General features: G+C 42.9%; 1 protein-coding gene across 8 annotated transcripts in view; it reads left to right on the forward strand.

Annotated features, from left to right (window-relative positions):
* Positions 1–25170, forward strand: part of TCF20 (transcription factor 20) — a 130946-nt gene that overhangs the window by 76516 nt on the left and 29260 nt on the right. For all 8 annotated transcript variants that reach the window (XR_005258816.1, XM_038152966.1, XM_038152965.1 and 5 more), the window contains one exon: positions 6778–12402. Coding sequence is in view for 7 of the 8 variants with exons in the window: in XM_038152966.1 (XP_038008894.1) it covers positions 6814–12402 (5589 nt within the window). In the remaining variant the exon portion in view is untranslated. The remainder of the gene's footprint in view (positions 1–6777; positions 12403–25170) is intronic.

The raw sequence follows: 25170 nt of genomic DNA on the forward strand, positions 1-25170 counted from the left end.
TGACCCTATGTGTGGGTCCAAATTTGTTGTTTTAATCATTGACATGAAATGGAATCTGACTGATTTGCATAGATTCTTATTAAAATAGCAGTGTCTGTTAAAAATTTGGATGGATAACTTTCAATGAGAGGTTGGTAGATTTTTGAAAGCTATTTAAGTGCATCTGTGCTGTTGATTGAGACTGAGAACCAATGGCATAATAATAAAATCAGATACATACCATCAGCCAAAACTCTGCTGAACTTTGATAATTTGTTATATTTCCAGAAATACATGTTTTCACAGTACTACAACTTAAATACTGGCTTACAACAGAAGTTGTTCTTGTCAAATTTCTTCTTCATGTTTAGGAATATGAATTTAACAGTACGCTTTCACTAAAAGTGCAAAGCTAAGCTGGAGATGGTATTTTAGTTTTTCTCACTTAGTGAGTAAGGAAAACTTGCAGATGTGGAATTGTCTGTGTATTTCTTGGTGTTATAGAAATGTTTCTTTAGAAAAATATTTTGGATGTGAGGGAAGAAAGTAGCAGCCAAGTAATAGCCACATGCAAAATTTGATTATTTTTTGTCATCTTTTTTTACATGATGCCTTTTATTATAGCAGTTGAATGCTCTGAATGTGTCTGCTCACATCTCCCCTGTGAGATAGGAAGGTACTCTGACTCAGGCTTACTGTGGTTGGGCTTTTTCTGTGGTCAGTTAAGGAAATGTATGGAAAAAGATGTGAATGTAGATTTTATCTAGCACAATAATCTCCAGAGCATTCCCCTCTCTCAACTGACAAAGCTCACTGTGCTCCTTCTGCCACGCTCATCTGTTCCTCACCCATTCTGTGAGAACCATTTCCTGAATTGTTTGGATTTGAGCTCAATCCATAATGACTTTCTGAAAAGCTGTACAGACATTTTGGTAAAGAAGGTATAGTGTGTCTGTGAGATGATGGAAGCTAGTTACCATCCACTTGGCCAAGCTGTAGCTCATTTGAGGAATTTTTTGATAAAAGTTTTAACTAGGAAGGACAAAATTAAGTGTTGGTGTCTTGGTTTTTTTTGGCTTTTTTTTTTGTCAAGACCAGTATTACCACTGATTTGCAAGATATGTTGCTAATACGTGTTATTAATACGTTCTTAAGTGTGTGTAACCACTACATACGGTTTCTAAGACATGCTGTGATTTTTTAGAATTATAAAATTTGGTTTCCATTAATGCAGTAATATGGGTTTAATTTAATTTTTAACTACTTTACAAGATACTTCAGTTAACTACTTCCATAGGGTCTGGCATTCTCCATGGTAAGTGACCGTATCCTGTTTCAGCTTTGAGTGGTGTAGTAAGGAGTGTTTGACAGAATAAATCGTGATGGCTTGGTGAGAGCCAGATCTGACTGTAGTTTTCTCTGGAAGTGTGGTGGTGAATGATACCAGAAACACGACTTTCTGAAAGAAGTGAGCAGTGAATGTTACTGCGTGGACGAAGCGGTGACTGCTTGAAGGGCTGACTGTCTTGGTTTACTTCTATAGCACACATAATGTTGAAAACAAGTCTTAATTATTCTCCTTTTTCTTTTAAAAAGGTATCAAATGTAGAAGAAATAAGTTATATCTGTTACTTTGTTAAATGTAGTCTTAGATTTGATCTTTAAATTCATCTTCTTGTGGCATAGGTGGCTGATTTGCCCTTTCTTAAAAGCAGCAGTGTTCCTTCAAAACTGAAACAAGGTCAGTCTACTCCCAGCCATTGATCAGGTGTGCAAGTAATAATTCTGTAATAATGAGGGTTAGCAACTTGGCCTTGACAATAGAAATGGCACTCAGTACATGGAAATCCTTTTTTCCCTCTATTTCTGGCTCTATAGTTTGGAGCATGGGCATTATTTCTTACAAAATATACTCCTGAATTTCTCATACTCAGGTTCTGGCTTTTGAGATTATTTTGGTTATGTGTGTTCTTTGCTAGTTTAAGAAGATAGAATGAGGAAGGACAAAAATAGTGATTTTTGCATTTTGTATGAGTTGTGGCAAGAAATGGCTGCAAACTTCTCTGTACGAGTGCATCTCTGTCACTTGCCCAGCATTTAGCAAGTGAGTCTATTTTAATCAGAACTGTGGACACTCTACAACCCTCCCAACTTCTTTGTGTACATTTTGGCCTATGGAAAATACTGTCTTACTGTTCATCACCTGCCTGTAAGTGCCTTTTCTTTCCTGATAAGCATGCCGGGAAGTGAGAGGCTTTTGACAGAGCACTAAAGATATATTGCATTTGACTGCTGCCTGAGACTTCTCTGCACAGATGGATCACGGTAGTCAACCCAAATCTAAAGAAAATTTAACAAAGTGGAAAGACCTCACTTATGTCCTAGTGAATGAGCTGCTGGTGGTTTCATTTCCCCCTTTATAGGCTTATAGTCAAGAATTAGGCGTGTCCGCTCAGTATTTTGGTTTTTAGTTCACTTGCTATGAGCTGTCTGTAGTGATGCATTACTATGTTGGCATCAGTGTTACGTGGGGAGATCTGGGCAGCTGTCCTGTTATTTGTCCAGTCTTTGATAATCAGGGCAGAAAGAGTTGTAAAGATTTATGTGGCTGTGAAAGAAAGCCTAGCATGGTACATTGCAGAAGATCATCTCACAGAGTAGTCTTGAAGTGGGAGTACTGATGAGTTCTGTTAATCAGCACTGTTCGGGGGCACTCTGATACACACGCAGGAACCACTGAAAGAGGCTTACATGCTGTTGACTAACATTGGATGATCTTGTGCACAGCGAGGTCACAATGCAGTAGCTTCATATTTTGAGGAACTCCTATGTTAACAAATTTCTGTGAGGCTGTTTCAAATGATTAAACAGGAGAGAAAATCTGCATGATGCTTAAAAATAAGTTCACATGAAGAAGGTAAATTGATACAGTGCTTGAAATAACTTCACATGTTTCACAAATAAGTCTGAGATTTGGGTATTGCTTCTTCCTATTCAAGACTTCTGTGCAGTGATTCCTAAGTGAGGTTGTTTTTTATCAGCCACACAAGCTTGTAATATGTTTCCTTTGTTCCTGCCAGGTTGAAGGCAAATTTTGATTACTGGGCTGTTGGGGGAGAAATGAATGTGTTGGAGCAAAGTGAAACTGCTAAGCCTAGTGAGTGTAGTCTGCAGTGTCTAGATGGATATGCTTAGATGGCTCCACAGCTACAGGCTATAAATACTTTAAAGTCATGCAGCTTTACTGAGAGAGCTGCATGCACGTGTAGCAAGAGTGTAGGTGTGACACTGGAGTAGTGAAAGCTGTGCCAGACTCTTACCTTCCCTTTGAATAAATGAAGACGCTGCATCTTGTGTGTGTTGGAAAGTGCTGTAAATGTGTGTAATTTGTGGCTGTTAACAAAACACTTGCTTGGTGGCAGGACTTTGTCCCTTCTGCTGGGGATAGCATTTTGGATGTGTACCAGCATTATGGAGTTTTATATGATTGTGTTGTAGTCTCTGGTTGACAGGTGCTGCATTGTCCTCTTGAGATCGTGCATGAGGAGGAGTATGGACCAGCTGAAAATGTTTTCTTTAAAGGCTTCCAGTAAAAGAATAATAAAGCAGATACTATTTTTACATGTGGATGGGGGTAGACTTTGAAGGCCTTATCTATTTGAATGTGTTTTGTTAACAAGACTTGTCCAGGGGATTATTCTCAGTGGTTTTGCTCAGAGTATAGCACTTAGCTGTAAGCACTTTACAGAGCTGTTACTATTAAGAAAGGCAATTGCAGTGGTAATTGTAATAGTTCTGTATTTATAGCACATTAATGACAGGAAATGTGCTATATGTCTTAAGTTATCAGTGATGTAATGGGTGGGAGCACGTTCTATCTTTTTTTACTCCTGTTATTAATGAAATGCCTTTTTTCTTTTTGGCAGCTGTTCTACTGGGTATGTTACTCAAGTTAGGCTCCTTGTGAGATACTCAAAGCAAGTCATGTCCTGATGAAAACTTCTTATTTGTTTGTCAGGGTAAATTCCAAGATTGAAAAAAAAATAATAAGTTGAAGGAGAAAAATATGTTCTCCCTGTTTTGAGTCAGCATATGTAACTTCTGGACTAAATAAATGTTACATGATTGCATGAGATTATGGAGGGATAAGAATTTGTGCCTTGGTTGACCTTTACTGTATCTCTGTTCTTAATGGCATTTTTTACAGCATCTTGTGCTGCTTCTATTCATTATATAATTAAAAGTACTCTTTTTCAATAGTGAACAAGTCTTAAGAATGTTTGCCAGCATTGTTGACATACGTTAGCTTGAAAACGTAGCAGTTCTCAAGCCTGTTGTTAGAGTTACAGAGAATGAATATCATTCAGTGATTAAAGTTTTTGTATGACGTAATGCAGAAGAGGCTTCCTGAGATCTTGTCCAGACTATGCAGAGTAAGCTTTGGTAAAGTCATGTTTAAAAGCTGAGTCTGAGATTCTGTGGGAGACTGAGCCCGTGAGGCAGGATGGAAATACTGCTTTCATGAAAAGAGGATGGATGCCAAGCACATGGTAGCCAAGGCGTGCACGCAGTCTCCGTGGCACGTGAATGTTGCCGATTGCAGAGCCCCACACTGCTTATCTAGGGAAGCTGCTTTTAACATCTGCCAGTTGCAGTAGATGTTCTCTTACCTTTAGCTTGATAACTTTCTTCTATGTATGGTTTTTTTCCCTTTCCCCTCCCCCCTCATTTTTTTGCCTTAACAACAAGTCACACAAAAAAAAGAAAGAAGCTTGCCTTAGGTATCCTAATTTTAGCCAATTGGGCCAGAGCTTCAAACTAATAAAACACCAAAAGCAACAATTCAAAAAAAGGAGGAGCTTATCCATAATAAGCCTGCACTGGACAGATTGGCACAGTGTGGCATTCATAGAAGTGTTATTCATGTGATAGATGTAGTCTTTAAAATGCTAAAAAAGTGGAAGTTCAGCAGAACAGCAGATCTCTCTTATGACGCTTAAAATATAAGATTAAAACAGCAGTAAAGTTGACTTCCCAGAAGAAGAGAGACAGAATTTGAGGTATTAACAATTTGACAGTTCCCTTTTGATTCTAGTAGTATTATTATGTGCATCAATCTGCATGAACCAAGGCTGCAACACAAAGAGGCCTTTGAGTTAGAGGAAAAGGGCTGCAGAGACATGCAGTGCTGTGGGGTGGTTTTGTGCCTGTGTGTTCTGTAGCCTACACACACAGATAGTAGAAGATGAAAGACTGCAGGGATAGAGTCTCCTGTAGATAACATACATGTTAGTAAAAAACATAATCTTGGTAGGCAGATGGGAAAAGAACTGGATGCCAAATGTTGCCTGCATCTCATTTGTGTGCCTGGGTTTTTTTTTGTGAGTTTAGTGATCTACTTGGACAAAACTTAAGTGCAGAGACAGAAATTAATTCTAAATGGGTTCAGCTGAACGTGGCAAACACAAAACATGGCTAAATATGAAAACATAATGCAGGCAAGTTTTCCAGGAAGTCTCCAATCTGAGGAGTTGGGGTTCTGTTTCCTGGAAAAGTGTGAGCATTGTCCTAACATTCTTTTAAAGGAAGGAGTCTCTCCAGGTGGCTTTATCCATATTTTTTTTCAGGAAAAGAAAACCACAAGTTGTTTCAGACATGAAATGCTTATGTCATCTGTTAACTTGGGGGGTTTTGTTTTGTTTGGTTGCTCTTGGTTTTTTTCTTTCTTTGTTTGGCTTTGGTGTTAAAGGCAGTGTACATGCACGTACTTGTTCATTTCTGTTCTTTTCTTAATGCATCTAGTAATGTGACAGGCTTTTACAGAGGGACTAGCCAGGGTCCCCAAACAATTCTGCAGTTGTGGTCCAGTCTTTGAGGGTTGAGTCATAATTCCACATACTGAATAATATATTGAAATACAGAGGAGAGCCTTCCTGGAGTTTGTTTACTTAGGAGTTGCTTATGTAAGTGTAGATGATCATACACGGTATTCCAAAATATATATTCTGACTGGCAAGTGTTTTCAGTTATGTTTCATTCAAGGTAATAGAAAAGTCCCGAGGAATGAAGTTGTAGACTGTTTTGCTCAAATAGAGTGAACTTGTTTCAACTTTCTATCCTGCAAAGCAAAGCAGATGGCTGGGGGGGAAAATGCGATGTGTTGTCTTGTGTTGGTTTTCACCTAGGAGTGTCACTGGAATTACTCAGGAGCTGAGCATTGAGTACGTTGGTGCCAGTTTTTTCACATGCTCACATAGATCCTTTCATTGGGTTGTCTTGGTTTGAGCTTCGGTCAATTGTATCTTGAGTGTTTGCTTATAGAGATCTTCCTGGTGTGAAACATGGACCTTGGATATCATTCCTGTGGTAAATCCAAGGGTGGTTTGAAAGCATTGCAGGGTTCTTGTCACGTCTTTAAGCATGGTAGCAAAATACTTGGATTACTCCCAGTATTAGCCATAGGGAATAGTTGGACAGTGAGGATTGCTCTCATTTGCTTTGCAAATATTGTTGAAAGTTTCTCTCTTCAGGGGCACAAAAACACAGCCAGTGAGTAAATGATGGTGGGGAAATATTAATGCTGGAAATGCACTCCAACTGGTAGTAGGCTACTGGCCTGCATTACCTAGAAGATTAGCAGGTTGCAAGACAAGGGGTTAAACATCAATGTACCAGAAAGCAGAAGAGAAATACTAAATTTTAATTGCTGTTGAAGCAGGGAAATTGAGTGGTGTACTGGTGTGACTGAGAAACATATCATACCTTTTTTTTTTTCCCTCTTTTTTTCTCCATATTTAGGAGGGCTTTCGAGCTGCTGCTCTGCTGCTGAACAGCATGCAGTCCTTTCGGGAGCAAAGTAGTTATCACGGAAACCAGCAGAGCTACCCGCAGGAAGTGCATACTTCATCCCGACTGGAAGAGTTCAGCCCCCGCCAGCAGGCCCAGATGTTCCAGGGCTTTGGAGGAGGTGCTGGCAGTGGACGTCGTGGAGCAACAGGAGCCTCTACAGCAATGCCTGGTGAGAGCTCTGGCCATCAGAGCTACCAAGGTTTCAGAAAAGAAGCAGGAGAGTTTTACTATATGGCTGCCAACAAAGATCCGGTGGTATCAGGAGGGCAGCAACCGCCTCAGCGCAGGCCTTCTGGACCAGTACAGAGCTATGGGCCCCCTCAAGGGAGTAGCTTTGGGAGTCAGTATGGGAGTGAGGGACATGTGGGCCAGTTCCAAACACAGCACTCGACCCTTGGGGGTGTATCGCACTATCAACAGGATTATACTGGTCCTTTTTCTCCAGGGAGTGCCCAGTATCAGCAGCAGGCTTCTAGCCAGCAGCAGCAGGTGCAGCAGCTGAGACAGCAGATCTATCAATCTCATCAGCCTTTACCCCAGGCTTCCAGCCAGTCTGCTTCTAGCACCTCACACTTGCAGCCAATGCAGCGTCCATCCACCCTGCCTTCCTCTGCTTCAGGCTACCAGTTACGAGTGGGTCAGTTCAGCCAACACTATCAGCCACCTTCGTCATCCTCCTCCTCCTCTTTCCCTTCCCCACAGCGTTTTGGCCAGTCAGGACAGAATTATGACGGAAGCTACAATGTGAATTCTGGGTCGCAGTACGAAGGCCATGCTGTGGGTTCCAATGCACAGGCCTATGGGACCCAGTCAAACTACAGCTTTCAAACTCAACCGATGAAAAGCTTTGAGCAATCTAAGCTGCCCCAAAGCGGGCAGCAGGGGCAGCAGCAGCAGCACCCACCTCAGCACGTAATGCAGTATTCAAATGCTGCCACCAAACTCTCTCTTCAAAGTCAAGTGGGACAGTACAGCCAGACTGAAGTTCCTGTAAGGTCACCGATGCAGTTCCACCAAAACTTCAGTCCGATCTCTAATCCATCTCCTGCTGCATCTGTGGTTCAGTCTCCAAGCTGTAGCTCTACCCCTTCTCCACTCATGCCAGGTGGAGAAAATCTCCAGTGTGGGCAAGGCAACATGTCCATGGGTTCTCGAAATCGGATCCTGCAGATGATGCCTCAGCTTAGTCCTACACCATCTATGATGCCAAGCCCAAATGCTCATGCGGGTGGATTCAAGGGGTTTGGACTGGAAGGACTGCAGGAAAAGAGGCTCACAGATCCAGGACTGAGCAGCCTGAGTGCTCTAAGTTCTCAAGTTGCCAATCTGCCCAACACAGTCCAGCACATGTTGCTCTCCGATGCCTTGGCACCTCAGAAAAAAAGTTCCAAAAGATCATCCTCTTCCAAGAAGGCCGACAGCTGCACCAACTCAGAAGGCTCCTCCCAGGCAGAGGAGCAACTCAAGTCTCCCATGGCAGAGTCCCTGGATGGTGGCTGTTCCAGTAGTTCAGAGGATCAAGGGGAAAGAGTGAGACAGCTGAGTGGCCAGAGCACTAGCTCAGACACCACTTACAAAGGGGGTAATTTAGAGAGACCCAACTCCTCACCAGCACAAGGCTCTCAGAATGAGCCATCAAAACTCAGCAGCAGTCCTGCAGCTAGGGAGGATGTGGCCTCCCCTGATGGGAAGGAATCTGTGGTGGCTGTGGAAAATGCCCCAAAAGTCAATGAAAAGGCAGTTGGGGTGATTGTCTCCCGGGAAGCCATGGCAGGAAGAGTAGAAAAGTCAGGTGGACAAGATAAACCTGCACAAGATGATGCTTCCACAGCCCCTCAGGCTCCAGCTAGCACTAGTGGAGCAAAAGAAGCTGGGCATGCAGGGACACAGCAAGAAACTCAAGGAGGAGGTAAAGGGAGCAAAAGTGGCGATAACACTAACCATAATGGGGAGGGGAACAGCCAGCCTGGTCATGCAGTTGTTGGGCCAAATTTTCCTGCAAGAACAGAATCTTCCAAGTCTCCTGGCAGTTTAAGATACAGCTACAAGGATAATATAGCACCTGGTATACAGAGAAGTATTGGTGGTTTTCCACAGTATCCATCTGGTCAAGAAAAGGGGGATTTTCCAGGGCATAGTGAGCGCAAAGGCCGTAATGAGAAGTTTCCTAGCCTCCTCCAAGAGGTTTTACAGGGGTACCACCATCATCAGGACAGAAGGTATTCTAGAAACGCACAGGAACATTCTGGGATGGCTGGGAGTTTGGAGGGAACCATGAGACCCAACGTTTTAATTAGTCAAGCCAATGAATTAACCAATAGAGGCCTCTTAAACAAAAGCATGGGGTCCCTCCTAGAAGGCCCTCACTGGGGTCCCTGGGATAGGAAGTCTAGCAGTGCAGCTCCAGACATGAAGCAGATAAATTTAGCTGATTACCCTATTGCTAGAAAGTTCGATGTGGAGTCTCAGTCTGCTGCCCATGAGGCAGGAGCACTCTCAGAGAGGAGATCAGTGATCTGTGACATATCTCCATTAAGGCAACTTGTAAGAGATCCTGGCCCTCACCCCATAGGGCACATGGGTCCTGAGGCCAGAAGCGGAAGGAGTGAACGTCTTGCCCCTGGCTTGAGTCAGTCAGTAATACTCCCTGGTGGTTTAGTATCCATGGAAACAAAGATGAAAGCTCACAGTGGGCAAATAAAGGAAGAAGATTTTGAACAGTCAAAGAGCTCAGCTAGTCTCAACAATAAAAAAACAGGAGACCATTGTCATCCTGCTGGCATCAAGCATGAATCTTTTCGAGGCAATGCCAGCCCTGGGGCCGCAGTCTCTGATGCTGCTCCAGACTACATGCCCCAGCAGGACAACAGATCGACACAGATGAGACGAGGACCTGGCAGAACTGGAAGGGGTAAATCACCCTCTCAATATCAGGATCTTGCTGATAAGCTGAAAATGTCACCAGGCAGAAGCAGAGGCCCAGGGGCAGATCTGCATCACATGAACCCGCACATGACACTATCTGAAAGAGTTAGCAGGGGTTCCTTGCATTCTGTCTACCCTCAGAATTCAGAAGGCCCATCTCTGGCTTCAGCGTATCACACGAATGCTAGGCCTCATGCTTTTGGTGACCCCAACCAGAGTCTGAATTCCCAGTATCATTACAAGAGACAGATATACCAGCAACAGCAAGAAGAATACAAAGATTGGGCGAGCAGTGCTGCTCAGGGTGTGATTGCTGCAGCTCAGCACAGGCAGGAAGGAGCAAGGAAGAGCCCAAGACAACAGCAGTTTCTGGAAAGAGTAAGGAGTCCCTTAAAAAATGACAAGGATGGAATGATGTACCTTCAAGGTAGTTCTTACCATGATACTGGAAGCCAGGAAGCTGGGCGCTGTGTCATGGGGAGTGACAGTACTCAGAGCAAATGCACTGAACTAAAACATGGCAGCCAGAAGTTGCAGCATCATGAATCTGGTTGGGACCTCTCTCGGCAAACTTCTCCTGCCAAAAGCAGCGGCCCTCTTGGAGCAGCCAACCAAAAAAGATTTTGCCCTCAAGAAAGCGATGGGCATCGACGAGAGGAATCTACAGATTTGCCCAAGCCTAGTAATGCTATGCTTAGACTCCCTGGCCAGGAGGACCAGTCTCCGCAAAACCCATTAATTATGAGGAGGAGGGTCCGTTCTTTCATCTCTCCTATCCCTACCAAAAGACAGCCACACGATATGAAGAACAGTGGCAGTGACGATAAAGGGCGACTGATGACTTCAGCAAAAGAAGGAGCTGATAAAACATACAACTCCTATGCCCATTCATCTCAAAGCCAAGATGCTGGCAAGTCAGTTGCAAAGGGAGATTCCTTCAAGGACCTGCCAAGTCCTGATAATAGGAATTGCCCTGCTGTTTCCCTCACAAGCCCAGCGAAGACCAAAATATTGCCCCCAAGAAAGGGGCGAGGATTAAAACTGGAAGCTATTGTTCAGAAAATTACATCTCCCAATATTAGGAGAAGTGTTTCTACCAACAGCGCTGAAACTGGTCCAGATACTGTTACTCTTGATGACATCCTGTCCCTCAAGAGTGGGCCTGAAGGAGGAAATGTGGCTGGACATGGACCAGAGGCTGAGAAGAGAAAAGGAGAGATATCAGATCAAGCAGGGCCAGCAAGCCAGGATACAACTGGTGAAAAAGCTGTTCCAAGGTCTTCTGAAGAGTGGCAAAGCAGCGAGGATGATAAAAACAAAAAAGAGGTTCCTGAAACCGCCAGTATTGGCAAAGAGGGAGCAGGATCTAGTGCAGCACCACCACCTTCTCAGAAGTCAGGTGGTCAGGGAAGGTCTGATGGATCTGTAAGCGGAGCTGGAACTCTGACCTTTTCCGACTCAAAAACAATTTCCCCTTCCAGTGTGTTCATTTCTGAACCAAATCCAAAGTCTGAGGAAAAAGATGGAGATGTGACAAACATTTCACCCAAGCCAGATGGTTTCCCTCCAAAGGGATATTTCCCCTCTGGAAAGAAAAAAGGGAGGCCAATTGGGAGTGTGAACAAGCAGAAGAAGCAGCAGCAGCAACAGCAGCAGCTGCCTGTGCCCCCACCTCCCCCACCAGCACCATCACAGCCTGCAGAAGGGGTGGGTGCTGGTGAGCCAAAGCCCAAGAGGCAAAGGAGGGAGAGGCGAAAACCTGCAGCACAGCCACGGAAGTGGAAGCCTAGACGGGCTGCTCCGATCGTGGAGCCTCAAGAACCAGAGATCAAGCTTAAATATGCTACCCAGTCTGTAGATAAAACTGACTCCAAGAATAAGTCCTTTTTCCCTTACATTCATGTGGTAAACAAGTGTGAATTAGGCGCTGTGTGCACAATCATAAATGCAGAGGAAGAGGAGCAGAACAAATTGGTGAGGGGTCGGAAAGGACAGAGGTCTTCAACACCCCCTCCTAGCAATGCGGAGAGCAAAGTGCTGCCCACCTCAACTTTCATGCTGCAAGGCCCTGTAGTAACGGAGTCTTCTGTCTTGGGGCATCTGGTTTGCTGCCTGTGTGGCAAATGGGCCAGCTATCGTAACATGGGTGACCTCTTTGGTCCTTTCTACCCCCAGGATTACGCAGCTACCTTGCCCAAGAATCCACCTCCAAAGAGGGCCACAGAAATGCAGAGCAAGGTCAAGGTACGGCACAAAAGTGCTTCTAATGGTTCCAAGACAGATACTGAAGAGGAGGAGGAACAGCAACAACAGAAGGAACAAAGAAGCCTGGCTGCTCATCCCCGCTTTAAGAGGCGGCACCGCTCTGAGGACTGTAGCGGAGCCTCTCGGTCACTTTCAAGGGGAGCTTCTTGTAAAAAAGCAACCACTGATGGTGGCAGTGGTGGTGAAAAGACTCCTTTGGACTCAAAACCGTCTATGGCCACTTCAGAAGGTGGCACTGAGCTGGAGTTACAAATTCCTGAACTACCTCTTGACAGCAATGAATTTTGGGTCCATGAGGGTTGTATTCTCTGGGCCAATGGGATCTACCTGGTCTGTGGCAGGCTCTATGGGCTGCAGGAAGCTGTGGAGATTGCGAGAGAGATGGTGAGTACCTAACCTTGCTATACAAAATTATTTTCTTTCATTAGCAAATATATACCATTTGGAATACTGTTTCTCCTTGTTCTTCTCTCATGTCTTAAACAGCCATTTTTTATCTTTAATAAATCTCTAGTGATGTCCTTTCGATGGCCTCATTTAGATCTCTGCCACACCTGATGAGATACGATTTTTTTGGACATCAAAAAGCCGTGTGCTTATTACCTAGTAAAAGTTCTGGGTGTCCGAAGGTTTTCTCGTGACTGCAGTGGTCTCTTTGCCCTTCCTTCTTCTATTCTGTTAGATATTTAGTGTTGTCTAGGGCTCTTCTCGGAGTCATAGAGGGAAAGGACAAGTGGTAGCAGACACAAATTGCAGCAAAGAAAATTCTAGATCAATTGGCAAAAAAATTCAGTGAGGGTAATCAGACATTGGATTGAGGGAGGGGAAATGACAGAAAAGCTGTGGAATGCCCTGGTTTTGGAAATGCAAAATTTGGTTCTGGGCAGAACCCTAAGCATCTTTACATCTCAAGGTGGATCTACCTTTGAAGTTGGCTCTGCTTTCAGCAGGGGTTCCTTGCAGTGTGAGTTACTCTGCACTGTAATACATATTACACAACTGTAGGAGAATTTGCAGTCCTTACAAAATAAGGTGGATAGAGCAGAATTGCACAAAGGTCTGTAAGCGTTGAGTGAAATATGTGTGGGTTTAGTATTGATGAGTTCAGCATTCACAAATGACACTGATAATTTACTTTCTCCAGAGCATGAGTATACAATGAGTGAGAAGAAATAGGTAAAATTAAAGCAGGGACAGACGAAAAACTTTATTCACAACTGCCTGATTGTGGATGGGCACACTCACTGTTCTTGATTTCCTGAGGCAGAAGCTGATGCTTTAAAACCACAGTTATGTGCCTTGCTTTGCCATCATCAGCATCCTGCATTGCTTTTTTTATGGTTATCTTTTTTTGTATCGTTCTCTGTCATGGGTCAGACCATGGAAGAGGCATAGAACTACTTTTTCCTGTTGCCTTCAGGTTCTTCCTTTTCTAAACAGTGTTGGGATCCAGTTTTTATCTTCTTTCCTCTGTATTGTTACATACAGCATGCTTGTTTCCTCCCCATGAGCTTTTTCTCTGCAAGTTTGATTCCTGTCTTGTTCTAAATTTTCACTCAACTGTTCTTTGACAGTAATTACATGCTTCTCTGCCCTAACTTGATTTGGCTTGCATTCTTGTTTCTAGTCTCTCATTAAACATAGTCAGTTAATTTCATTTGGTTTTCATCGAGCCATGCTTGCGTGCTTGTTCTGCTGCAACTGCTGAATTTCTTATCTCTGATAATTGCAAGGTTTCTTTCAGGTTCTCCACCACTGTTTGGATTCTGCTCGCAATGTGGCCTGCTTTCACTTGTCTGGTAGTTCACCAGTATTTTGAATCTGTATCTCTCCACCCTGATTTTCCCTTTTTACTGTGTGTAGGGTGTATCTTTCACTCAGGATTCTGGTTTTCCCGGTAGCAAATCCCTTTTTTACAAGTTCTTGAACCGCTTGAGTTATCTTCCAGTGATCCTTTTTGTGTCCCTGTTTGTGCAAAGGACGTAAGTCCAGCTGTGCTGAAACATGCTGTGTTGAGAGGCTCTGATCAAACTTGTTCAATAATAGCAGCACGTTATCCACATTTTTGTGTGAGTTTTTGCATGTTGTTTGACGTCTAGTTCTTTCTCTGCATGGAATCTTTGACTTTCTGATTGAATATGCTTTGGCTTACCCTTTACCACTTTCTTCCGACTGTTACAATCATCTCCTACTTACAAGTAAAAAATTTTTTCCCTCTTCTTCTTAACCGTTTTATCTGCCTTTATGGCACCTTACAAAAATATCTCCTTATCTCCCTTGAACTTTGTGTTCTTTTCTTCTACCTCTTTCCCTTAATCAGTTCCTCAACTCCTCTGTCTTTCCTTTTCCTTCATAATGCCAGTAGAAATAAATGTTTCTCTTTAAAAAAAAAAAAGTACAAAATGCTTGTGGCCTCTGTTGCCTTTGCAACTACCTCTTAATTTCCTTTTTCTCTTTTCATCTCAAAGTTCTTTGAGTGCATTGTCTGGGGCTCTTGTCCTCCACTGTGGCTTCAGTTGTGCTCTACTGCAATTGCAATCAGTGTTTATGGTGATCTTTTCCCAGTTAAGGTTCAGATCCAGTGCCTAATTTTCCATTTTTCTGTCGACTACATTATCACTATCAGCTGTGCTGCTTTTGAAGTGTTGTTCTACCTTTGTTTCCTGCTCGTGTCTTTTGATTACCTCCTTGCTTTCCATTGTGTTCTTCAGAGAGGCTGTTTTTCATTACTTCATGCTTTTTCTCTGGTACTCACTAAAGTTTGCTTGTCCTTTTTTTTTATCCTGGAATAGCATGCTTTTGAGTAGCTTTTGGTAACTCAGTCACTTTCTTCCAGAGTCTTGTAGAGCTTCCTTTTTTCTCCAGATTCATGTTCTTTCAGCACAAACTTAAAAATTGTTCTTGAATTCATGGTGAGTTTTAAAAATCTCACTTAAAAACGTGACTTCTAATCTACATCATCTTTAATCCATTGTCTGTCATTTTATTCTGATTTTCATGTCGCTCAGATTCACAGTCTCATTTGATTTTAAAATTATTTCTTCCTAATCCTTCCTATTTAAGGCTGCAAGAAATACTGCTTACTTTTGGTATATGATAAGTAATATGTAGTCTTTCAGTGCTCTCCACTATTCTGTCTAGATCCATTTTTTATCTGTTTATAAGACTGAACTTTCAGAGTCGGAACCATTGTCTTGTGTGTACATTTTGTTTTGTTGTAGAATCATAGAATGACTTGAATTGGAAGCAACCTTAACGATCAAACCCCCTGCTGTCAGTAGGGGCACCTTCCACTAGGGCTGCTTAGGGCCCCATCCAATCTGGGCTTGAACACTTCAAGGAATAGGCTGTCCACAACTGCTCTGGATAAGTTGTTCCAGTGCCTCACCACCTAAAGAATTTCTTCCTAATATCTTAAGTTAAACTTACTCTCAGTTTGAAACCATTCACCCTTGTCCTGTCACTACATGTTCTTGTAAATAGCCTCTTTCTTGTATGTTCCCTTCAGGTACTGGAAGGCCACGATTAAGTCACCTTGAAGCCTTCTCTTTTCCAGGCTGAACAATCCCAGTTATCTCAGCCTTTCCTTGTAAGGAGAGATACTCTGTCCCTTTAATCATTTTGGTGGCCTCCTCTGGGCTTGCAAAGACTTTTTTGGTCTTTTTGCATAGACCAAAGACCAGAAAAGGTCTATGTCCTTTTTTGTGTGGAGGATCTCAGAGCTGGATGCAGCAGTGCAGGTGGGGTCTCACCAGAGCAGAGCAAAGGGGCAGAATCCCCTCCTTCATCCTGCTGCCCATGCTCCTTTGGATGCAGCCCAGGATACAATTGGCTGTCTGGGCTGAGTGCTGGGTTGTGTCCAGCCTCTTGTTCCCCTGCACTCCCAAGTCCTTCTTGGCAAGGCTGCCCTCGATCCCTTCATCCCCCAGCTCGTGTCGATACCGGGGTTTGCCCCAACCCAGGTGCAGCACCTTACACTGGGTCTTGTTAAGCCTCATGAGATTTCCATGTGCCCACTTTCTAGCCTGTCCAGATCCCTATGGCTGGCATCCCATCCTTCAGGTGAGTGAAGAGCACCAATCGGCTTGGTGCTGTCTGCAAGCTTGCTGAGGGTGCACCTGATCCTTTTGTCTGTGTCAGTAATGGAGACTTTCAATAACTCTGGTCCCAATATAGACCCCTGAGGGACACCACTGGTCACTGATGCCCACTGGGACTCTCAGCTGTTGATCTCTACCCTCTTGATGCAACTGTCCAACCAATTCCTAATCCATCTAATCTGTCAAATCCGTCACTCTCCAGTTTGGGGAGAAGGATTGTGGTGTGGGACTGCCAAAAGCCTTACATTTCAAAAGCATTACATATAAATTACATCCTCACTCTTTCCCAGGGAGGAAGGAGTGACTCCATCATAGAAAGCCACTAGGTTGGTCAGGCAGGACTTGCCCTTTGGTGAAGCTGCGCTGGCAGTCCTGAATCACCTCCCTGTCCCCTGTGTGCCTTAGCGCAGCTTCTAGGAGGATCTGTTCCATGATCTTCCCTGGCACAGAGGTGAGGCTGACAGGTTGCTAGTTCTCAGGGTCCTCCTTTCTGCCCTTTTTACAGATGTGTACAATGTTTCCCTTTTTCCACTCACCTGGGGTTTCACCTGACTACCAACTTTTCAAATACCATGGAGCGTGGTTTAGGAATTACATCAGCAGACTCTCTCAGGAATCTTAGATACATCTTTTCAGATCCCATAGACTCGTGTACATTCACGTTCCTCGGGTGTTCATTAACCTGATCTTTGCATACAGTGGAAGGAACGCTTGCCTGCCCCCGTCCCCATCCTGTCATCCATCCACTTGAGAGGTGTGGGAAGAGAGATTGCCAGTGAAGACTGTGGCAAAAAAATTTGTTGAGTACCTCAGCCTTCTCCTTGTCCATTGTTAGCTGTTTGCCAGCATTGTTTGTGGTAGGAGGTACACCTTCTTTGTCCTTCTTTTTCTGGTTAACCTATCTATAGAAGACCTTCCTGTTATTCCTTGGATTCCTTTTCAGGTTCAGTTCCAGCTTTGCCTCAGCCTTCCTCAGACTATCCCTGTACCACTGAACTTCATCCCTATACTCTTCCCATGTTACCTGTCCTTGTTTCCACTGCCTGTGTCTTTGTTTCTTTCCATTTAGTTTGACCAGGAATTCCCTACCCTGCCATCCAGTCTCTTGCCTTCCTTGTTCAGTTTCTTGCTTCTGAGAATTGCTAGCTCTTGAACTCTATGGAAGACTTCCATAAAAATCTGCCAGCTCACTTCTGCTCCGATGTCCCTGAGGGCAGTCTCCCAGGTACCCTATTGACTATCTCGTTGAAGAGCTGGAAGTTTGCTTTCCTGAAGTTCAGGGGCTTAACTTTACTACTTCCCTGACCCAGATCCCTCAGGAGTGCAAAATCCTCCAATGCATGATCGCTCCAACCCAGGCTGCCTCCTAGCTTTACATCCCCAATTAGTTCATTAACACTGGTGATCATCAAATCCAGTATCAAGTTCCCTCTGGCAGGGCTATCACCTGGCTCAAAAAGCTATCTTCCATGCATTGCAGGAGTCTCCTGGATTGCCTGCAGTTTACCTTGGTACTTTCCCAGTAGATGTCAAGGTGGCTGAAGGCCCCCAGCAGGACTGGAGCGTGTGAGCTCGACGCCTCCTGTAACCGGGGCAAGAAGGCTCTGTCAATAGGCTCCCCTTGGTCAGGCAGCTGCAAGGTTCCTTTTGTTGCCTCAGTGTCTGATTTTTACCCCCAGTCTTTCAACCTGCTCATGGCTGTTCTTCAGAGAGCTCTTCACACTCAGTGCTCCTCTTTACACAGAGGGCAACCCCTCCACCTCTCCCTCCTTTCTGTTTCCTGAGCAGCTCGTAGCCATTGATAGTCACACTCCAGTCACACAGTATGTCCCACCAAGTTTCAGTAATGGCAACAAGGTCATAACTTTCCAGCAGCATGGTGGCATCCAGCCCCTCCTCTGGTTTATTGCCCATTCTGTGTGCTTTGGTGTAAAGGCACCTTGGCCAGGCTGTTGGCTGCATCACCTTCCCAGAGGAACACCCCTTAATTCCTTTGAGATATTTCCCTGCTGGTATCCCTGCTGGCTTCTGTTACCTCAAGAGTCCCTGGCTCACCTCTGTAAGATTCCAAGTGTTCCCCAGTGTGGCCAGCACATTTCAGAATCAAGGGCAGAGTGCCCTCACTAGTACCCTGTTCCTCTAACCTTTGCATCTCATCCCACAGCTTGCCAAGGACAAGCCTAATACTGTCCCCCTCCCGAATCAGAGTTTAAAGCTCTGTATTGTGTCTCATACAAACACAGTATCGTAACACGATGCTGGGCTCCTCTGTATAACATCCGTAAGAATAATCCATTTATCACCCCTGTGACAAATAATGGAAAAGGTTTTCTTCTAGCATTTTTCTTTTCCTATTGTAGCAAGCTGTTGTGCTGGGCTCTCCTCTGGAAGCAGTGTAACCTCATCCCTTCGGCTCACACAGGGTTACATGCAGCACTAAGATGGCCATGGGGTATTCAGAGGTGTGCCTGCCAGAAGCCATCCCCAGGCAATGGAAAGGCTCTGTTGAGCTCAACTCTCCTGCCCTGCTGCCTGAGGAAAGCCTTCTGGCTCACACAGCTGATTTCCTATGCTTGTTGCATATGCTTTTTCTTTACCTCCTCTGTGCTTTGCAAGTGCATTTTCTCTTTTTTCCTCTGACATGCAGTTCATTAGTGTTGTCATCATGGAAAAGCAGATGTGCAAATCAAGTAGCTGCTTCCTACCAGGAACAAGTAGAGAGATGTGTGCACAGGCACACAGGAATGTAGCTCTTGGATTTTGTCTGTGGGTAAGGAAGGACATTAGCATATGGTATATGAAGGGTCATGATCCTGGAAGTGAATAATTCATGTCTGTAACTCATTCTGTGCAAATTAAAGATTCCCATAACTAAAAATTACGTAAACTGTCTGTGGTACCAACAGGGTAAATATGCACCAATTTAAACTGAATCCATACCATTGAGTGAGTTGAAATATTTTCTTTAGACACCTGGCTCAGTTACTGTTGTTTATGCAGCACTCTAGTAAAGAAATAGGAAACTTAAACCTCTAGTCAAAGGCCATCGATGTAGGTAACCTGTCCTGTGTTTCTTCTTCTCACACAAGCTCACCTATTTTTCATCACATGAAAGCTCCTTATAGGTTTCTTTTTCCCCTGAACACCTGTTTCTCACATGCTTTCCAAGATCAGAAGATAATTTTTCTTGCTAAATTGTTTCTTATATGAATAAATGCCTGTCTTACTGCATTTTTTTTGACAACTGCCCCATAGTCAATCTCAATAAAGGATTTTTATGTATGTGAGGGTGCTGAAAGATCAAATTGTACCAGAAGAAGAAGAATTCCTGAGAAGGTGTTATCTTAAAAAGGTTTATCAAACTGTGAAGTGACTCTCCAGAGCATTGAGCTTTCCTTAAAGTCTGTTTTCACTCTGGACTGAAAATGGTGTGTGTTATCTGCTAAGCACCAATCCAGGTGGTTTCCAAAGTGCTAGAATCTGCCTTTCTTGAAGGCAAAAAGGTGTTCCTTTTACTCTGGTCACTCTGCTATGCTGTTTGGTTCCGAGAATGTGATCTAATTAATTGGGCTGCTTCAGATGCAGAATGACTTAATCCTTCTCCTTATTTTGAGGCTCAAATAAGATACCCTAGCAGATGAGCCTAACTGCCAATGAGTCTGTCTCTTTCATAAACTGTTAATGCATAGTAACGGTGCTAGGTGGCCTTCTTACAGTTAGATATTTTTTTTTGTTCCATTGCTGATAAAATCTTGAACTGAAAAAGTGCCATCTCCTTAGTGCTAGGTGATCCTATTGCTTATAAAATGTTGTCTTTCAAATACTGGAGGTGGCCAGAAAGTTTCCTTTCTTGTCTATTTTTTCACCATTTTTCTGTTAATGAGAAGTTAATTTCCTTGTAAAATGAAGTACTGGTTACCTTTGAAACTGGAAGAATTATGGAGTCACTTTGGTACTTGTCAGCAGTTTTAATGTTCAGAAGAATTGATGGTCTCTATTCTCAGTATTAAATATATGAAGCTGTAAATGAAGAGAAGAACAATGCAGAGAACATTCTTTGTGTTAAGTTGAATCCAAGATAGTTCAGCTATTGTTTTCTAAAAAGCTGTTCACTAGGAGGTGGTATGCTGTTTCTTACAGGACTTTTTTGTAAGGCATGTTTTTTCCCAAGGCAGAGGCTCTGGCCTAGCACATGTATTACTTCTGGTTAGGATGGGGGTTTTTTGTTTGTTTGCATTTCTTTTTCTTCTTCTACCCCTGCTCTTATCCGAATCGACCTTGCTGAAGATAAATGTAGCTTGTGTTCCTGCTGAGAGTGTTCTGTGAAAGGAAAGCTTGTTTATCCCCCTTTTAAAGATCTCTTTTAAAAGGTTTTAAAAATGTAATGCTTTTCTCATCAATCTCTGCATCTCTCCTAGCTTTAGAAATGTTTTAATCCTTATACATGGAAAGGAGTCCTTGGAACCTGTTTCCTTTGTTGCTCCTTATTGAAAAGATCATATTGGATTTCAGTCAGGTGAATTATAGATTAACAAATGGTGAAGGGTGAAACCTGCCCATGATCTACAGTGGAGCAGAGGATCCTGTGTTTTCTCTCACCAGTCTGTAATTTGTCTGTCCAGCTCTCTATGGATTCTCTTTCGAAGCCTGCTCTTTATGCAAAGTGGAAAAATCTACCTGCTTGAAGACTCTTAACAGGCCTGTTTTGAAGGTCTGATAGACTTTAGTGATGAGACGTTTAGAACCTAAATGCCTGAAGTCTCTTTCTCTTCAGCTTGATACTAGGTACTTGAATTTTTCATGACTGTTGGGCAGTGGCAGCCTTGTGCCTCATGTTGTGAGTGTGTCTTTGTTAGAGGTAGGTTTGCATGTTACCCATATTTCACAGGGAGCGGCTCCTGGTTTTGCACAGGTAAGTTCTTCTTAAGACTCCTGATAGTTGATCTTCCGCAGTATCTTATTTGGAGGAAATTGCCTTTCTATAAAACTTAGTTTACTCTGATGCTTTCATAGAACCGCTTTCTTTGTTTACCTCCACCATTCTGGACCCTAGCTGTAAATTGGGTAAAGAAAGGTGCCTGGAGGGATCACTAGGATTTAAGCCATTTATATTCTCAAATTTGGGAAATCAAAGCCTAACAAAAAAGCTCCCATGCTCTCTAAGTAATTGCTTATAGAAGGTTCCTGGCTGCATAGCTAATCAAGTGGCTAAGCCAGGGAATTGGTACGACCTGGGAAAATTGTGGCGGGTTAACTGCCTTTGGCAAAACAAAGCAGTTTCTAGGCCCAGAAACCTGACTGCTGTAGTACCATACAAGTATAAAGGTATCAGTTCATTCTGAAGGTCTCATTTGGCACAGGTGGGCTGTCTTATCCCTAAGCCAGAGCAGGAGGGAGTTGCTGTCATGAGGGGGGATCCTGCTTTATCCTCTTTGCGAGCTGCTTGCTTCCACCGATTCACTTGCGCTAGATCTACCACCTGTGCGTTCGCACAGTGGGCTGATTTGTAGCCAGCTAATGCATCAGAAGACTAGCTTGGGGTGGAGGATCTTTATGCCAGATCAGCCATCTGACTGCTTACCCTCTGAACCATATTTGCTGCATCTGAGGGGGAGTGTCCTTTCCACTGGTAATGATAACCATTAGATCAATTTAGCTGTAACATAAAATTGTGCCCAGGTGCCACCAGCACTTGAAAAGGTTTCAGGTCTATGGTACTACTATTAAATAGTGTTTGGAGAAGAATGTTAACCTTTTATTCATCATCTTTCTTTGTAGAGAAGAAAAACATGCAGAACCCAGTAATTTTTTTCTCCCCCAACCCAGCCTCACCCCCTTCCCCACCCCAAACCAAAGCATGAAACCAAAAAAAAAAAAACCCTCAAGTGGAATTCTGTGTTAGGTCTGGGTTTAACTGAAATAGTCTGCTGCTTCAAAAATAATATGCCTGACAACACACAGGAAGGAACAGTTGTATTTCTACACCTAGAGCTGTGTTAGTAGGGACGCATTTCAAGAGTAGGAAGAAGTGACACTGGAGCTTTTTAATTTTTCACTGGGAAAGGGAAACCAGTGGCAGATTTAAAATCACTGCCAGCAGTGCTTGGAAAAGGGGTGTATTGAGAACATCGTTTGCTCGTTTTTATCTCTGGGAACAGCTTTTAGTGTGCTTTAGCCCTTCAAATGAGGATTGCCACAGAACCTTGAGGCACTTTCTACAGTTATCCTTAAAGTGGCTGAATTCCTGGTTTTCGCTGACAGACTGTGCCCAAATGCCTAGTTATCTGAGCTGGAAATGTGCACGCTAGCATAATACTTGTTTTCATTCCTCAGGAAATGGCAGCATCTTTAATATTCTTCTGCAGTGTTACAAAAATAAGAAAGCATGAAATTTTGGGTGGAGGAGAAATTCTGAAAGACAGCTGAATGATGAACTTCAGATTTGGTTTTCTCAGAAAGGCGTTGCCATCTGCTGTGCCACTGAAATGCTGTGCTGTCATGACTCCTGCTCTGTACGAGTAATCCTCCACGGGGAGGAGAGCCTGGGAGGAGCCCCTGTTGTATCTCAGTTCACTGCCTTCCTCTCCTGGGGACCTGGAGGTGTGAATCACCACTGCTGCAGCGCTTGTTAGCTTACAGCAGCTCTGTTCATTGGTACCGCAAGCCTTAAATGCTAAAGAGCTGAGCAGACAGAATCCACATGTACATGTCTGATGCAAATGTTTCCATATCTTAAATTATCAGAAGACAGTAATTACATTTGTGAAATGAAGTTGGTTTTCTTTAGCTTTGCTGTGAGTAGAAGTGAGGTGAATTTGGTGCAGCCTATTGGTGATTATGGACTGAAGGTCATAGGAAGCACATTTTAGCACTTTTAGTTGTGATCATAAAGTTGATGCTGGTAAGAGGAAAGACTGCAGTATTGACCCCTTTGTAATGGGGAAGAGAGAAGATGCAGGGAAGTACTTTCTGTGCATCTTTATTAGCAGACTCCTTTGTCATTAGTTTATCCCAAAGTACAAGCATTATGTCTGTGCTTGCATGTGGTTTTATATTTTACTGTTTGTCTTGCATGTGGAGTGAGGAAAGTGGAAAATAGATTTACTGACAATGGAGTGTTGGGAAAGAATAGGATGTTTATGCACTTACATGAGTTGTAGCCAAGAGCACTGGAAACTTGTATGCAAAAAGCAGCTTGCTCGTTCCACAGTCGCCTTTCTGCAAAGCATCAGGGATCCTCATAATTTCTGTACAATTTTAATTTAAAAATACATTTAACTAACTTAATTTTGGAGAAGCTCTTCCAAATGTGAATGGGGCCTTCTCTGTGCAGGAGATTTCTAGACAAAGCTTCAGAGCTTTTTGTCTGGTTTATCCACAAGCTCACGCGGTATTTTTTTGTAAGATTTCAGTTGCCTGTTACCATAGGGGTGCCAACTCTTACTAAATTTCCAATATTGAGTGAATGCAATCCATTTATGTGTCATTTTAGCTTGATCTTTTTAAGCTGTGCTGGTAAAAAGCTTGTTAAGGTTCCCCAAAATTTTGGAGGAGAGTTGTTGTGTTGTTGGTGTTTTGTTTTGTTAACTTAAAATGAACCAATTTTTTAAACTTAGACTAATTCCAGATGGCTGTCACTTCAGCTGTATTCCTTTAGCTTTGTTAGAAGAACACTGCTAGCAAATAAGTTTATTCTGCTCCATGCCTCTGTATTTAAAATTATGTATATTTGATTTCAGTTGGGCAAAAATGCAGACTTAAATGTATTTTTCCTGATATTTGGGGGAAAAAAATTCTTTTTTCATCTTTCATCTGTCTTACTGACTTTGAAAAGAGGTCAATTTCTGAAGGTAAGAATTCATTAATTTATTTTAGATAATATTTAATAGAATATTAGAATTGTGTTCTATCTTTTGTAAGACCTTTTTAAATTAAAAAAATCTACAATTTTTAAATTTTATTTTTAAAATAAGCATTATATTGAATTCATTGATCACTGAATAAGCAAGAATAATGCTTCAATTATACTAAAGTTCTACTATTCCTAATAAAGGAAAGCTCTCCAAGCATGGCAATGCAAACCAAGTTGATAAAAAGTTATCTACACATAAGGCTTTATGCCAGATTGGGATAGGAATTCTGCAGGCAACACTGAGACACTTATTGGTGGTGGTATGAAATTACTTTAAAATCATGAATTCACAGGATGATTTGGGTTGGAAGAGACCTTACAGGAACACCTTCCACGAGACCAGGCTGTTCAAAGCTGCATCCAACCTGGCCTTGAAAACTTCTCGGGATGTGGAGCCTCCAAAGCTTCTCTGTACAGCATTCCAGGGCTTCATCCTCACCGTAAAGAATTTCCTCCTAATACCTAATTTAAACCTCTCTTCTTAGTTTAGAACCATTCCCCATTGTTGTGTCACTATCTGCTCGTGTTGAAAGTTGCTCTCTATCATTTTTATGAGTCCCTTTAGGTACTGGAAGGGTCTGTAAGGTCTCCCTGAAGCCTTCTCTCCAGGCTGAACAACCCCAGCTCTCTCTGTCTTCATAGCAAAGGTGCTCCTGCCCTCTCATCATCTTTGTGGCTTTATAGAAAGCAGGTTTTAAACTTTCTTCTTTTCAAAAGTAGATTTCAATCTGTCCATTATAAGCCTAGTTATATAACCTCAATATATTTTTTAATTAGAGAAATACGTTCTGAAAGAGGTTAGATTAATTTCCTAGATTTAGAAAGATGAGTAAAAATAAAACTGAAGTGTGATGAGTATTCATGTAATAATTTTAGAAACTACAGCAAAATTATAACTAGTTTTTTTGCCTTAGAGAGTGTCACTCTACAGAGACAAGAACTGGAGAAAAGAAGTTCTTTCTGTGCAGCACGTTGTGCCTGAGGTTATGGAAGGAGCCAGAAGAGTAGTTTGGGTTCCCTGCATTGTAATCCCATCCTTCTTAGCTAATTTATACTATGCTGCTCTTATCCTGTTGTGCCCTGGCTGGTTTGTTGGCAGAGGAAATATTTTTCAAACAATTTTGTACGTTTAGCTGGACT

The sequence above is a fragment of the Motacilla alba genome, chromosome 1A (assembly GCF_015832195.1).
Source record: "Motacilla alba alba isolate MOTALB_02 chromosome 1A, Motacilla_alba_V1.0_pri, whole genome shotgun sequence".
In the NCBI taxonomy this organism is placed as follows: Eukaryota; Metazoa; Chordata; class Aves; order Passeriformes; family Motacillidae; genus Motacilla; species Motacilla alba.